General features: G+C 38.1%; 1 protein-coding gene across 1 annotated transcript in view; it reads left to right on the top strand.

Annotated features, from left to right (window-relative positions):
- The first annotated feature begins 1,921 nt into the window (after positions 1–1,921).
- DSG2 (desmoglein 2) overlaps positions 1,922–16,132 on the top strand; it is a 30,303-nt gene continuing 16,092 nt past the window's right edge. Inside the window, exons 1-6 of the mRNA XM_029285218.1 lie at positions 1,922–2,010; positions 11,571–11,606; positions 12,088–12,216; positions 13,170–13,331; positions 13,554–13,698; positions 15,898–16,064. Of these exons, the coding sequence (XP_029141051.1) occupies positions 1,963–2,010; positions 11,571–11,606; positions 12,088–12,216; positions 13,170–13,331; positions 13,554–13,698; positions 15,898–16,064 (687 nt within the window). The 5' untranslated portion in view covers positions 1,922–1,962. The remainder of the gene's footprint in view (positions 2,011–11,570; positions 11,607–12,087; positions 12,217–13,169; positions 13,332–13,553; positions 13,699–15,897; positions 16,065–16,132) is intronic.

Below are 16,132 nucleotides of genomic sequence, written 5' to 3' on the forward strand. Positions count from 1 at the left end.
ATAGTCTAGACTGCTTTTTTTTTAAAAAAAAAAGAAAACTGTATCTTTGTAAACCTCTCCCTTTTTTTTAGATCTACTTTGATCATGATCACTTGATCAACTAATCAAGGAGAGAAGCAAGCTAGAACTAAAGAGAAATTTCCTAACAATGAGAACCAGTGGAATAGCTTGCCTTCAGAAGTCGTGGGTGCTCCATCACTGGGGGCTTTTAAGAAGAAACTGGACAGCAACTTGTCTGGAATGGTATACAGTCTCCTGTTGAGTAGGGGGTTGGACTAGAAGACCGCCAATGTCCCTTCCAATTCTATTATTCTGTTATGTTCTCACTTCTGTTCGTCCTTACAACAGTATTAGTATCAAAACATGCCTTACTGGATGAACTTAAGGAATACATGATTGTGTTGAAACTAGGCAGGCATTAACCTTGGTCAATAGGCTGAAACAGCTTTCCTACAGAAATTGGTCTGAATTATACCTTGGGGAAAAACCATTAACTAAGCAGAGAAAACACCATTTAGCAAAGGAAGTGTTACTATCAAGAGATAAAAAGGCAATTACGGAAGGAAAACTTTAATATTCAATGTGGCAGGCAGAGAATGAAAAGAGAAGCATTTTCCGCTCACAATTCATTCAAAGGAATTTATTAACAGCAAATCCAAAGCAGCGACGGGGTCTTTACACTTTGCCGTTAAAAGAAATTACTTTAACAAGCGTCTACCGTTCTCCTATCACTGTCGAAAGTGCATCTCTTTTGACCCGCGGAAGTATCTTAATCCAGCCCTGAGTTTATGACAACCACAAGCTTAAATGGAATTTTTAGAGGATTGTAGGTAAACTAATCATCCCTGCTCTTATGAAGTATCAACCCACTAAGGGAAAGTAAACAATTTGGCCACTGCCTACAAGTGTTAATCTTTGCAAGCCGCAACCGATACTAGAAACCATAGTTTACCGAGACGACGTCTAATAATCTGAAAAAGAAGCGGCCGAGTTGTAAAACCTCTTTTATAATTCCCTTTTCTCTCTCCGCTTTCCCGATTTGCGTTAGAGTAGACTGTTTGGGTTCACGACAGAAGGGAGAGGAGCGAGCTACGTGTCTGGGTCAGAACCCTGTGGGCACATTGTTGTCGGCGGGATCGACCGACAACAGAATCAGAATCAGGATAGAGCTGGAAGGGACCTTGGAGGTCTTCTAGTCCAGCCCCCTGCTCAAGCAGGCGATCCTATACCATTTCAGATAAGTGACTGTCCAGTCCCTACTTAAAAACCCCCAGTGATGAAGAGAGAGTCGAGTTAGGAGAGTATCTTCATGGCAAGCGGATAAAAGCTACGTAAAGCAATAAGACGGCTCCAAACTCCCTATCGAGCTGGAAGTGAAGGCGATTGCGGACAGGAAAGCGATCAGGAATTCCGCCGGGACAAGAGTAGAGCAGGATCAAGCGAGGAAGAGGAAAACGGTAAGTTGGACGCCGCCAGGCAGCAAAGAGGGCCGTGCTGGAGGCAAAAGGAACTCAGGTTGCATTGAAGCTCGTAGGAGCAGCCTCGCCCTTTGCCTCCAGAAAAGGGGCGCCTTCTCCAAATGCAGCCCTTCACCCTAAAAGGCAAATGTCAACAGCTACTCCCTCCCCCCCCCCCTTCTCTCTCCGTCCTTCCCCCAGTCCCGCAGAAACCCGAGTCAAAGGGCGGGCGGGGCTCCCGCACCCACCTGGTGAGCCTTTCCAGACCGGTATTCTCCGCCCCTAGGCTGTTCCTCTTCCTCCCTCCCCCCCCCGCCGCTGATAGCCAACTCTGTTTTCATTACTCCCCGCCAGCAGGAAAGGGGTTGGGTTAAGTCGCCACCAAGAGTCCAGGCGCTCCAAGCAGAGTCCCTATTTCCCTTCCGGAGAGGTGAGCGGAAAAGGCTGCTGCTGCTGTCGACCCGGAGTTCAGGACGCGCGAAAGTTCAGGACGGAGGGCTGGACCATGGCTGGATACCTCGGCATGGCAGGGCCCGGCCTGTGGATACTCTTGGTGAGTTTGCAAGGTCACCTGTTGCTCCCGACGGTTCAACTCGTTGGGGCTCTTGGGAAGGGGCGATGCCCGAGATGCCCGCCAAGGAAAGAAAAAGGGGTTGATAAGGAGAGCCTGCTTTTGGGAAAGGAACCGCCGGAACGAGGGCGCTCTCCGCTGCGGGCGAATCGTAGGCGGCTGAATGGGGCGCCGGCCGGAACAGAGGCTCCTCTTTCAGCCGAACAGCCGCGCCACGCCCTGCGAACCCAGCGCCGGAACCTCAGGAGGTTCACTCGAGATGCTAATCGCGCTTATGGCATTGTTGAAAGAGGAATATTTTTAAAAAGTGCCTTTCGGGGGAGAAAGAAACTCTGGCGAAGATCTGGAGGTGTTTTGGTATTGCGAGAAACTTGTTTAGGCTGCCATTTTATATATGGTATGAGCTTTCCTGGAAGCAAGCTGACCTTCAATCTCGACTGGCTTATTCAGTGGTTGGTTTGCAGGGAAAATCTGGAAGCTTTTGCTTATATTTTCACGCTCTGCTGACATTTTAATAGTTTTGCTTTAGCAAATGAACTTACGTTTTAATAAGAAAGCAGGTCTTAACCTAGAAGTTCTAGAGCTCTGTTTCTCGACCTCAACAACTTTAAGATATGTAGACTTTAATCCCAAAATTCCCCAGCTAACATATTGGTTGGAGAATTCTGGGAGTTGAAGTTCTCAGAAATTAAAAAGTTTCTGAGATTGAAAAACACTGCTCCAGAGAAATGTTGCTCCTTGCTCTGGGGATGGCAAGAGAGATTGGCCACCAGATTTCCAGCCCTTGAATTGCCTGCTAGAATTCCCCCTTCTACAAAGGCTGTTGGGTTGCCCACTAGTCTAGATGGCTGGGAAAGAGAATTCCCAGAATCCTCTGAGGCATGGTTATTGGAGTAGTAGTTCCAATACACCCCAATAGTCCTAGACTCAGCTGTGATAAGTAATCTCTTGCTTGGTCTTATTGGAGGTGGTCATCTGCAAGCAAGTAATCAGTCACATTGGGGGTGGGACATTACATTTGAAGGGAAAAAATATGCAAAGTATGCCAAAGAGTAATATCGGAAGGGGGATAGGTAGAATGTGACAACTGGAATGAAATAATATTGATAAATTGATTAAGGGTCGCCCGCACATATACACACACACATGGAATAGCTGTTTTTGCTTCCTCTTGTCAGCTTTTGAAGGTTTCTATTCACCCACCAGATGCTGGTCTGGCAGGGCTGCTGTTGCAATTAAGAGAGTTCTGCATGGGATGGCAGCCAATAAAACCTGTTAAAGTAATAATTTTTGCCAAATTGCTAGACAGTTGTAAAGGTAATTGGTGACAAAACTTTCCATGATAATAAGGTACAGGCAGACGTAACACTTCATTTATACGATTGACTTGAAATTGACAAGTAGCATTTTCCCATCTTTCAAACAGCAGGCATTTTCAAAGAAATATTATGGTTCCTTCAGCTTTGTTTTGATCAACCTTCCCCCACTGAGTGCCATTCAGATTTTGGACTTCAGCTTCTAGAACCTTGGCCTTCATGCCCAGCAAATCTGGATGAGGCTGTCCCAGAAAGATTAGCTTAGATCAGTGTTTTTCAACTTTGGCAATTTTTAAAATATGTGGACTTTCACTTCCGGATCTCCCACACTGGCTTAGATTAACATTCTTTGACCTCTTCCCCCCACACACACACACACAAACACACACACACTTGTCATTTTAAGGGTCTAATTTGATAAGTTGGTGCATATCAAAGCTGAACCCAGATTTCTCCTGAAATCTTTAAAATGATTGTGGGAATTACAAGATTTGTTGTGAACAATATTATATTGCAAGCACTATTAAGTTATCTTCTGGCATATATTGGCTGAAATTAATTTGAGTGTGGCCTCTTTTACCGAAATCCTTTCAGGCTATAAGGCTTCAATCTTTATATGGGCTCGAAGTGATAGTAAAGTATTTTCCACATTTCCGTGGCCATGTTAAATTTTATAAAGTGTCCAGGGCACTAAAAATGACTGTTAGGAAAGACAAAGATATGTGGTAAATCACCAATTACTGATTCCCCCTTCCTTTTTTCTCTCTCTCTGACCCTTTCTGCCTGTCCTTCTAGCCAAAAATTATCTTTCTTAAAAAAAAAAAAAAAAAGTTGGGAATGATCAAAGAAAGCTATTGCGAGCTTACTTTTACTCATGGGCACTGCACAGGAGATCCTTGAAGAGAAATTTTATCAACCGTCATTTTCCTTCCTCCTTATATTTCAATGCCACTATGAAGATCTGCAATTACAACAGTTTATGAAACTCACAGCATTGAAAAAAGAATAATTCTATGTTAAATTCTACTTCCGAAATTTAATTTCTAAAATGTAAAGTTGCCGAGCTGAAAAGTGAACGCTTTAAATTTAAATATAAAGACCAAAATTTTACTAAAGGAGTGTTATTGTTTATTGTTTCAGACTCTGAAAGGAGTCAAGTAAATTTTCAGTTAGCTCACTGAAAGCATCCAATCTCTATATCCACTTAATTTATGAGGATTTCATTGTGAATACTTGCAGATACCTTGATTGCTAGTTATGGGACTTTTTCCCTATTGTTCTGTTTTTAACTTGTAAGATACCCAAAGTCACACTCATTAATTAGGCAGCTGTATATCTTAAATAAATACATAGAATTGCATTGTTTGTGAGCAAAATAAGCGAATTTAATGCAGAAGTTAAGAGGATTACAAATAAAATTCAAAAAATTGTTTTCTGAGAGTCCCAAAACAACAGGAACAACAAATGATTTAGAAAAAAGTTGGATACCTCCTTTGTGAGGAAAGATTCAGTGTATTAAGAAAAAAGTCTGAGACGAATCTCATAGTAGAGTGCCTGCCTAATTCTGATATCCTTCAAGACAGTCTACAAAATTCTTAGTATGCTAGCAGAGGTATACCGAAAATAATGAGATATAATCCAATACAGTGAATCAAGCAGATCAAGGAAGTTAATAATTGATTTAATTTGCATGCCACCCAACTCTTAGTAACTCTGGGAGGAGTATATAAAATCATGTACAATATGGAGAAAGATGGCTTCTTACCATTACTGTGGCTCATCCGCACATTACTAGAATTTTCACTCTTTCCATGAAACTGACTAGTAGTAAATTCAGGAGCAACAGAAAGGAATGTTTCTCTACACAACATAGAATTTTTGGAATGCACTATATGGGGTATGATGTCAACTTTTCCCTTAAAAGGAATTTAAAGTGAATCAGTTGAATTAATGGAGAATCAGCTCTATCGGGGATTTTGGTCATGGCAGCTAAATAAATGCATTAGCAATATTTCTGAATATTTCTGTGAGGGGCAAAAAAAGCATTAGTGGACTAACTCAAAGCATCTAACTAGCCACCATTATAAAATAGATATTAGACCAAATGGATGCTAAGTTTCAGAAGGCCTTTGAAAGTCCTGAAATGCAACTGACTTGAGTCCTATTCAGATATTTTCAGTCTAACTTCAGCATTGAGTGAAGAGGTAGAGGGATCATCCTGCACATACACTCCCATCTTGGTTTCCTTATTCTTTTTAATTTAGAGTAATATCTGAAATGAGGAATCAGTTGTGAAAGTATTTTGGATAATGTTGAAATCTAGATTGAGCATTACACAGGGAGCCTTCTACATTCAGAAGAGGCTTCTTTCTTTATCTTGAAATGCAAGAGCCATGGAAATGGTGATAGGAGGATAGAACCATCTTGCTAATTCTTGTTTTCCTTGCATGTTTTTTAAGCAAATGTAATATCATCTATGGAGGGCTTTTACTTAAAAGTTAAACTATGAATTTCTCGATTGTAACTTTTTGTTATTGAAAATCCCTCCTCCTTATAAGCTGCTTTTAATCTTGTTGAAAAAAATATAGAGCTAACTTTATTTTATTTTTTTCTAAAAGGGTAAAAAAAATAGGAGAAAAAAGAGAATGAGTTAGGATTTTAATGGGAAAATGGCATAAGTGTTAAGCCCATTATTTCTCTGGTACAAAATTCATTTGCCTCAATTGCCTTTATCAAGCATTTTTTTTCATTCCTGAATAGGTAGAGAGGCTAGTAGAAAACTTATTTTAGATTCACCAATTCTTCATACATTGATTGCTGATCAACATCTTTCATTTCTGAAATATCTCAGGATTTGAAGCCCTGTTTGGTTGCTACTTTTCAACACCCAGTATAACAAAGGAACTCTTGGTTGGGAATTTTGAAACGTTTTAACTTCTTTTTTGCATGTTAGAAATTGGAAAACAAAAAACAGAAGTCTAGATTTTTCTTCCCTGAGTTCAAAAGGTTGCCTGTTTCATTATGTTGTCCTGCCAGCCTTGTTAGATCTGAGGATGATTAATTTTGTCTTGGATAAAGAACACTTTTTCATAATACTCCTGAAGGAATGGGACTCCACCTTAAATTAAATATACATCTTCCTCTCATGCTTGAGTCCCAGATTTTTCTTGTAAAATCCACACTAAAGCTTATCACTGCATATAAATAAGCAAAACATGTTTTTTTCCCTTTTATTACAAACTTTGTCTTCAGAATCAACTGAAATAGAAAAAAACAAATGGTGTGAGTGGGGAATTTTAAACTGAGGTGCAAATGTCTCAGTTTTAGTCTTGGTTCCCCTATTTTAACTTATTTTGTTTTGCTTTCTTTGGTATTCTGTTTTCCATTCATGCCATCTTTTCACTGCTATTAAATAATGTATATAGTTGCCATAGGCAGTTTACAAACTGATCTACATGCTTATTTTCTTTGACTTAAATAGGACTTCTTTCCAAAACAAGCACAGGGAGGAATGCAGCTTAAGCAATTTTTTCAAATTCAGAACTACAGTACAGGAGTAATTATCTAGAATTACAGAGATATTCCTATCTCAGGGAATGCTTGGAGAAATTTTGAATCTTTTAATGGCAATGACTGCCCATTGTAAAGATGTGCCACCATGTATTCAGACTTAAATGAAAACACCTGCAAACATGAATTAATTTCCTGAAATGCTGTTCATTTAGGAACTATGGTCAAACAAGTTCTACCAGTCTCAGAAGCTTACCAGTCTATTTTTATTTTGCCTGCTTTTTGTCTCAGAGGATAATATAGAATGAGTATCTGCACTGAACAGCTGCCATTGTTCATTGGAGGCTGTTCATGGAAATGCACACTCTGGAAGAGACATAAAAACAGTCTTTATGCAGACACATATAGAGACATTATAAACAAGATGACTGCAGAGTAAAAATGATTGCACCTTGCAGTGTGCTTCCTTGCTTCAAACTGAAGAGGAAGTTACTGAGGATAACAAGGACTTCAGGTATCCCACCTTACATAAAGGAAATTGGGCTAAACAGATCTGAACACCATTTCAGCAGCATAAGCATGCTACTTCAAAGTAAGAACCATTGAATTAAAGGGCCTTGCCACAGAGAAACCATGCATAGGTTTATGGATCATTGGCTTGGATTTCTGGATCATTGTTTTCTCTATGTAAGTGTGTTTGAGACACATATAAGTAAATCTTTTGTGAAAAGAAAATGGTTTGTGTCTATAAGTAGATGTGGCATCAGTTTTCAGAATAGGCTAAATATTTCAGGAAATTAATTTTAGTCATTAATTGAATCAACTTAAATTTTCATCCTATTTTTGAGCATAACTTCTAGCCAATGAATGTATTCACATAGATACACCAATACAATTTGATGTTGTTCTACTTACCTTTCTTTTGAAAGAGGCTGTCTTACATACGTGATCACTTTCCTTATTTTTAATTATGGTAATATATGTTATTATCTTGGTGAAGGATTAGAATTCTCCCTAAGCTCCAAAGGAGTGATGGGTATTTCTGCTTATTATTATTATTTTTTAAATAATGTTCATAATCGTGTTGTAAAGCATACTGTATTTGGTTGTGGAGCTCCTTATATTTGTTCATCTGTGCAATTTATTGATTTTTTTTACAGTCATCCCATGTTTTTTAAATATACCTCCATAAAGTATTTATTTTATTTGTAAGCCACTTATGGCAGGTGGTCTGTAAATTGTTTCCAGAACTATGAATGACCACTAGGTAACAGCAGCAGATACAGAAACCCAAATCTTTCCCACTATTTTTGATAAAGTGGAGTTTTTCAGGTCTACATTCTAGACAAACCTGTTCAACCTGATGGCTTCTAACCAATGAAAACTGAGTTCTCACACACTGTCTTTGAAGAAAACCACACTGAAGAAAGTTAGTTTAAAAGGAATTTGTGATGAGTCAGTTGACTGAGTTCAGTAAGGTCTATGACTTTCATGCATTGCAGAAGTAATGATATCACCCTTTTCCAACCTGGTGCCTTATAGAAATATTGAGTGTTCAGTCCCAATGTAATAGTCTGCATGCCCAAAGGAATTTTAGTTGCAACATATAGGGAGTTCATTGGGTTCAGTGATGGATTACTACATGATTCATTGCAAATACATACTTAAGGTTCAGAATGGAATATATCTAGGATGTATTAACAAGGGAAAAGTGCATTCTTATCTCTACTTTCCCTTAAATGGGAGCATCACATCTTCAAATAGGACGATGCTATTCTCATAGAGGATTAGAATTATATTTACAACACAAAGTTATTTCTGCTCTACTTATTCCAATATCAAATCTGGACTTGGTGTAATCAACACAGAGCTCAAAATAAATCCATAGTTTTATAATTGGCATGCTAATAACCTCCAAAGCATGACAACGGTCAGAAAAATCCTGTGTGGAACCCCTGGAAATAGTGGACAAAATCGGACTTCTATAAGTCCAAAAGGCACAAACTGGGTGATTGCTTAGCTGAATGCACATCAAATCCTAAGTAGAAGGACCTGGAGTATTAGGAGAATGAGTTCTTATATACATTGCTGTTTTTTATTTGATTGGAAAGCCTAAGTAATGTGTTCATTTTCGAGAGCATCTTTCCTGCAGTATCTACCTAGCCAATTTATTTGGCAGGGTGTGCTTCAGGTTCCTTCATTTAAGCAATGCCATCTATCAGGACCCCAGAAGGAAGCCTTCTCTATCATGCAGCTGGAATGAAGTATCCCCAGTTCAAAATGGCCTCCACCTTGCTGATTGTTTCGAAGGGGCCTGAGGTCGTGGTTCTTGGTTGGCATGACTGAAACTATATTGACCCCTGTATCTTCCTAAGCAAATAATACCAGCTGAGGGCATGCAGAATATTAATACATTTGGATGTGAAGAAATTTAGCTTTTTTTCCTGCAACAATCCTTGTATTGCTGTTAAGTGGGGGGGTCTATCTTCTGAAAGCCAATAACAGTTTAAGTCAGGGTCCCCAACCCCCAGTCCGTGGCCCAGCACCAGTCTGTGGTCCGTTGGGAACCAGGCCGCAAAAGCTGCAGGTGAGCGCATGAGCGCGCAAAGCCCCATTTGCACAATCAGCATATGCGCACATGAAACCATCTCTCCCCCGCTGCCCCCGCCACTGCCAGCCAGAAAGGTTAGGGACTGCTGGTTTAAGAGAGAGGACAAAACAAATGACAGTTTCTTGTTGGCCTGAAGTTGTTCACTTTAATACTCACAAAGAAATACATGCCCACTATGTCTACTTAAGTATTTTTCCCTTGTACAGAACTTGACTGTAAAAACAAAGAGGATTTGGGTATCGGTCTGAACTTTCTAGAGAGACGGAGCTGTGATGGCTGAAGGAGAATTTGATATTTAACAGCTGGCCTTGTTCCAATATATTTTAAACAGTGGACATTATCAAGGAAAATTGATTCAGGTGATAAATACTGATTTTAATACAGAGTCTCATGTTTGATAGCATGAGATAACTTTCTTGCTCTAGAGTTTCTCAAACTTAGCAACTTCAGGATGGGCAGCTTCAACTCCCAGAATTCCCCAGATAGCAATTTTTGGGAATTGAAGGCAGCTGTTATGTATAAGCTGGGCTGACAAAATCAGAAATGAGACGATAAGCCGCCTGGGAAAGCAAAGGAAAATCATCAAAACAATTAAAAAATGAAAATTAGAATATTTTGGACATGTGATGCGACACCCAGAAAAATACGACATTCTCCATTTAATCCTCCAGGGAAAGATTGAAGGCAAAAGAGGTCCAGGCAGAAGAAGAACATCGTGGCTTCAAAATCTAAGGGACTAAGGGAGTTTGGACAAAACTCAGCAGCACTTTTTCGTGTGGCTGCTGAAAGAAACAGGATCACCAACATGATCGCCAACATCCGATAACGGATATGGCACAGGAAGACGAAGAATATCTTAAAGCCACTAAGATTGAGAAAAACAGCTATAGATTTAGATCCTAAGTCTAGTTAATACAATATCTGAGAGATTGTAAAGGAGTTCATAATGTTCTATTTATGTATAACAACTGTGCCACACATACAGAGCAGTTCCATGTCACTACGAAGTTTCTTGAAGAAACTTTGGTTTATAACTTCGCCCTTCTGACAGAGATATGAATCATATCAGGGTAGGACAGGTTTTGACATGGGAAAAGAAAATGCATTTATCACTAAAACCAAAGAAATCCACCCTAAAATAGAAACCTTCCCTAGACTAGAAACCTTTTTGAGAATTTCCCAAGACTTGAAAGACAATAATTAACTTTACATTACAATAATTACATTTCATATTAATGGCAGGCAATTTCCCGGATAATCGTTGTGCACACTTTTAGTTTCCCTAGCACAATACTGTTCTCTGTTCACAATTTATAAAACCGTGTGGTTTCTCAAATTGAAACTCCAAATGCATTGTTGTTTGCCAATATCTGAAATATTAAGTCTATATAAGGTAGGCATATCAGAGGGAAAAAAACACAGTATTTTTTTAATAAAACGCTTAGCTAAACTAAAAATCTTAACTAAAAAGTAAATTAAACCAAATTGTTTTTTTAAAGGTATGCTGAGTATATGCCAAACTGACATTTCTGGATCATCTTCTGTTAATGGTAGCTTAATTATGGTTAGTTGACTTATAAGACTACTATGGGAAGTTCAAGGCTGCATAGTCCTTGACTACATGTGGTAAGCCACTATTTAAATAATAGAGGTGGTGAACTTTTCTTAGGTATTGTAATTAATCAATTTCAAGGTTTCAAGAGGAAAGGGGCATTACTACATCCCTGGAACATGTTTGAAAAGTTGTATTTGCTTTCTCTCTTCTGTTAGCGCTTATCTAAAATGCAAAACTATCCTAACCCATTAATGCTGATTTAACTGTTTTCAGGTTTCACTTGTATTCACATCTATGAAATTTCACAGTTTACTTCCATTCTCTGGCCATATTAAATGTGAAAACCTACTGTTGATTTGGTTTTAAATATGCATCTATTTTATTATTTTAAAAAATAGTTTAAATATTCTTAATATTGTCTGGGTGGAGTAATGTGTACTATTTTAACTGAATTTCACTGAGGCCAAAAGATTTGTTCAGTGTTAATTTTCCTAGTGGTTTATATTGGGAGATTAGTTATATTTTTAATTGCTATATCTGTTTATTGCAGAGTTATGTAATCTTTGGAAATGGACTTCATTTAGAGGTAAGTGACTATCAATTTTAAGGGGTTTTCTGCACATGCTTATGTATATTACTAAGAAGATTTTTAAAGGTTTAGGGAAACTTTTATAAATAATTTATTTCCAACACTTGTAAAATGCATATATGATATATAGAAAGTAATGTAAAATATTGTAGAAACCATAGAATAGAACAATTTTTTTTACAATTTCCTTGTTGAAAGATGAACAGTGCATCGGATCAATAATATTTTTTTCCTTCCTGTAAGTGCTTATGGTTTTTCAGAATATACATACTTTATTAGAAACAATGTCAATTCTTATAATGCAAATATTGTGTTGTTGCTTATATTGAAGTATGCCATGTATTTTCTGTTATGAATCCCATTATTTATATGAAAAATAAGAATGTGCATTTAAAATGGCAGGCTTCATGATTTTGGTTTGACAGTATGGCAATAAGAAAATTTGCTCTGCTGCAAATAAAACTGGATTTCCTCATAGATTCTTGGCGGAAGGCATGAGCAAGTATTCCATCAGAAAAGCCTAATCAGGCAAAAGCGAGAATGGATTGTTCCACCTTCCATGGTCTGGGAAGAACGTGACAATTCCCAGAAGAACCCAATTGCTAAGGTAAGTCAGGCTTGGAAACAAATATGTCTTTTATTTTGTCCTTAATAGCTTTCCTCAACTTGAGCTGGAGTTGCAATCCTATCAAGGATAGAAGGTGTCAAATTGAGTAAAACAATCATATTATCAGTTATATAATTCTGATTTATTACTAGAAAAAAATGAAATGGCCACAATTATTAGCTAAATTATAATACAGTGATCTTATTAAAGGGATTTAATATATTTGCCTTACTCTCACCTACTAGACAAAATTGAGGATTAACTAAAAAGACTTTTGCCTGCCCCAATGAGAAATGTAATTATAATTAGCTAGATCCTGGACAGTGGACAGAAGAGAACATCAGTACATAGACAAATTTATACTATTTTGTTTCATTTGCAACTATCTGTTCTGCACATGCATGAAGAAGGCTCCATGAGATTCTTTCCTTTCTCCATTTAGTTTTGTGGGCAGCCTTTTCTACATATAATGATCCATCTGTTGGAGGATGAGTTGCAACTTTGCTGATTAGATCTATTTAATATGGTTTAAAATTTCTGCCTACCTCTTAAAGTATTGTCTACTTTTAAGTTTATAAAGGCTGGTTCATACAAACACTTGACTTGGTTATGGAATTAAGTCATTTTTGTGATTTGTATGATTCATTGATTCAGTAACTAAGCAGGCCGCATCCAGAGCAATGCAAACCACTTCTTCCAGGAGATTTACATTCAGGAAATTGCTGGACCAACCTTGAAGCAGATAGATTGGAATGGTCCAGAGAAAAAACAGAGTTTTTCTAGAGTTTCTCAGAATGTTATATTCCCAGAATAAAAAGTTTTGCACATCTTTACTTAATTATTAAGAAAACTAAAATAACATAAATCTTCATCTTTTTTAAACATTAAAACATATTTGTTTTAAGTTTCAGAGACAAACAAAAATATTGTTTCTTTTCTCCTATTCCATATAGATTCGGTCTGACAAAGATGTTGAACCTGGAGTAATTATTACTTACACCATTTCTGGCCAAGGAGTCACAGAACCACCATATCATTTGTTTGTGATTAATGGGAAAACTGGAGAATTGAACATAACTGGAATAGTCGATCGGGAACAAACACCAATGTTATATGTAAGCAGATGAAACTCTTGTCTCTTTTTGGTATATAGATTCATACTAGTTATCGGCTCTTGATTTTTACTGTATTTATAGGAATTTATTTTTCTTAATGTGCCAATGGAAAAGACTGAGCAGTATAATTCAGTAATAATTGTTATTTTTATTTTCCTGTTAATTGAATCAATTGAATTGAATGAAATTAATCATGTGGACTTCATGTTATTATTATTTCAGCTGAGGGGCTATGCACTGAATCAAAGAGGTGAAAATCTGGAAAAGCCACTGGATCTACGCATTAAAGTTATGGATGTAAATGACAATAGCCCAGTGTTTTCACAAACAGTTTTCATGGGTTCTGTTGAAGAATTGTGTGAAGTGGGTACGTTCTAGACTTTTATTTACATTTTCAATCTGACTCAGCATTCATGGCATGCATCACACCAATACAGGAGTCCTCAACTTACAATAGTTCATTTAGTGACCATACAACAGCACTGAAAAAAGTGACTTATGACCATTTTTCACACTTATGACCATTGCAGCAGCCCTATGGTCACATGATCAAAATTCAGATGCTTGGCAACTGACTCATATTTATGATGGTTGCAATATCCTGGGTTCATACGATCCCTTTTGTTGCCTTCGACAAGCAAAGTCAATGCAGTTATTCACGTAACACCTATGGCAAGAAAAGTTGTAAAATGGGGGGGGGGGAAATCACTTAACAAGTGTGTCACTTAGCAACAGAAATTTTTGGCTCAATTGTGGTCGTAAGTCAAGGATTGCATCAGTCTTCACACAAAAAGAAATTATAGCACAACATACCAAAAAAAATATTGCAAAAGACAAACTAGAAACAAAAATTAAAATAAGCAAGAAAATGGTAAGAGAACACCTATCCGACCTTGACAAATATAAATCACCGGGACCCGAAAGATTACATCTCAGAGTTCTGAAGGAACTGGCAGATGTTATCTCAGAATCATTGCACCGTATCTTTCAAAAATCCTGGAGCAGCGGGGAAGTACCTGAGGATTGGAAAAGGGCTGATGTGGTTCCCATCTTCAAGAAAGGGGGAAAAACGGACCCAGAAAACTACAGACCAATCAGTCTAACATCAATACCTGGGAAGATCCTGGAAAAGATAATCAAAAACAACTAGAAGCAAACAAAGTTATAACTGGTAGCCAGCACAGGTTTGTTAAAAACAGATCATGCCAAACCAATCTTATTTCATTATTTGATAAAGTGACCAAATTAGTAGACCAGCAAAACGCTGTGGACATAGTATACTTAGATTTCAGTAGGACATTTGACAAAGTAGACCACAATCTACTGCTTGGTAAACTAGAAAAGATGGAATAGACAACATCATCATCACATGGATTTGTAGCTGGCTGACAAACCGTACTCAACGAATAGTTCTCAATGGTACTACAACCACATGGAGAGAAGTAAGCAGTGGGATACCACAAGGCTCCATCTTAGGCCCAGTACTCTTCAATATCTTCATCAATGACTTAAATGAGGGAATAGAAGGGGAACTCATCAAATTTGCCGATGATACTAAACTGGCAGGAATAGCCAACACCCCAGAAGACAAGCTTAGGATTCAAAAAGATCTTGACAAACTTGAACAATGGGGCCTATCCAACAAAATGAGTTTTAATGTGGAGAAAAGCAAAGTTTCACATTTAGGCAAGAAAAATCAAAGATATAAGTACAGATTAGGTGAGACCTGGCTCAAAAACAGTAACTTTTGAGAGGGACCCTGGAGTCCTAGTGGACGATCACTTGACTATGAACCAGCAGTGTGCAGCAGCAGCCAAAAAAGCTAATACAATTCTGGGTTGCATAAACAGAGGCGTAGAATCAAGTTCATGTAAAGTATTAGTACCGCTTTATAAAACCCTAGTGAGACCACACCTGGAATACTGCAACCAATTTTGGTCACCATAGTACAAAAAAGATGTTGAGACCTTGGAAAAAGTTCAGAGAAGAGCAACTAAGATGATCCAAGGACTGGAGACTAAAACATATGAAGAACGACTGCAGGATGTGGGTTTGGCTAGTCTTAAAGAAAAGAAGAAATAGTGGTGACATGATAGCAGTATTCCAGTATTTGGGAGGCTGCCACAAAGAAGAGGGGGTCAAATTATTCTCCAAAGCACCAGAGAGCAGGTCAAGAAACAATGGTTGGAAACCGATCAAAGAGAGAAACAACCTGGAATTAAGGAGAAAGTTCCTAACAGTGAGGACAATTAACCAATGGAACAGCTTGTTTTTAAGAAGAGACTAGACAGTCACTTGTCTGAGATGGTATAGATTCTCCTGCTTGAGCAGGGGACTGGACTAGAAGACCTCCAAGGTCCCTTCCAGTTTTATTCTATTCTATTACGTGTACATTTCCAGTATTCAGAAGCTGAGATTACATTGGATTAGTTGCTCCCCTGTGCCTTCAAGAATGGTGTGTGGCCATGGTGTTAAAAGCAGGGCAGTTATAGTGGTCAGGAAGAAAATGTGCACTTTTGGTCATTGCCATTTGATATACCCTTGTAAAATGCTTACTCCTTTTTAGGTACTCTTGTGCTGAAGATAAGTGCAACTGATGCAGATGAACCCAATACACCCAACTCCCAAATTGCTTTTAAGATTATTTCACAAGAACCTGATGATCCTAATGCATTTGTCATTAACAAAGCAACAGGTGAAGTTCGGACAGCATCATTCCAGCTTGACAGAGAGGTATTTTCTCTCTCTCTCTTATTATCCTTCTAATGGTTTCTTATTTATCTAGTTTCTTATTGATTTAG

Source organism: Protobothrops mucrosquamatus, unplaced genomic scaffold (assembly GCF_001527695.2).
Source record: "Protobothrops mucrosquamatus isolate PMUCROS unplaced genomic scaffold, P.Mucros_1.0 scaffold1427, whole genome shotgun sequence".
In the NCBI taxonomy this organism is placed as follows: domain Eukaryota; kingdom Metazoa; phylum Chordata; class Lepidosauria; order Squamata; family Viperidae; genus Protobothrops; species Protobothrops mucrosquamatus.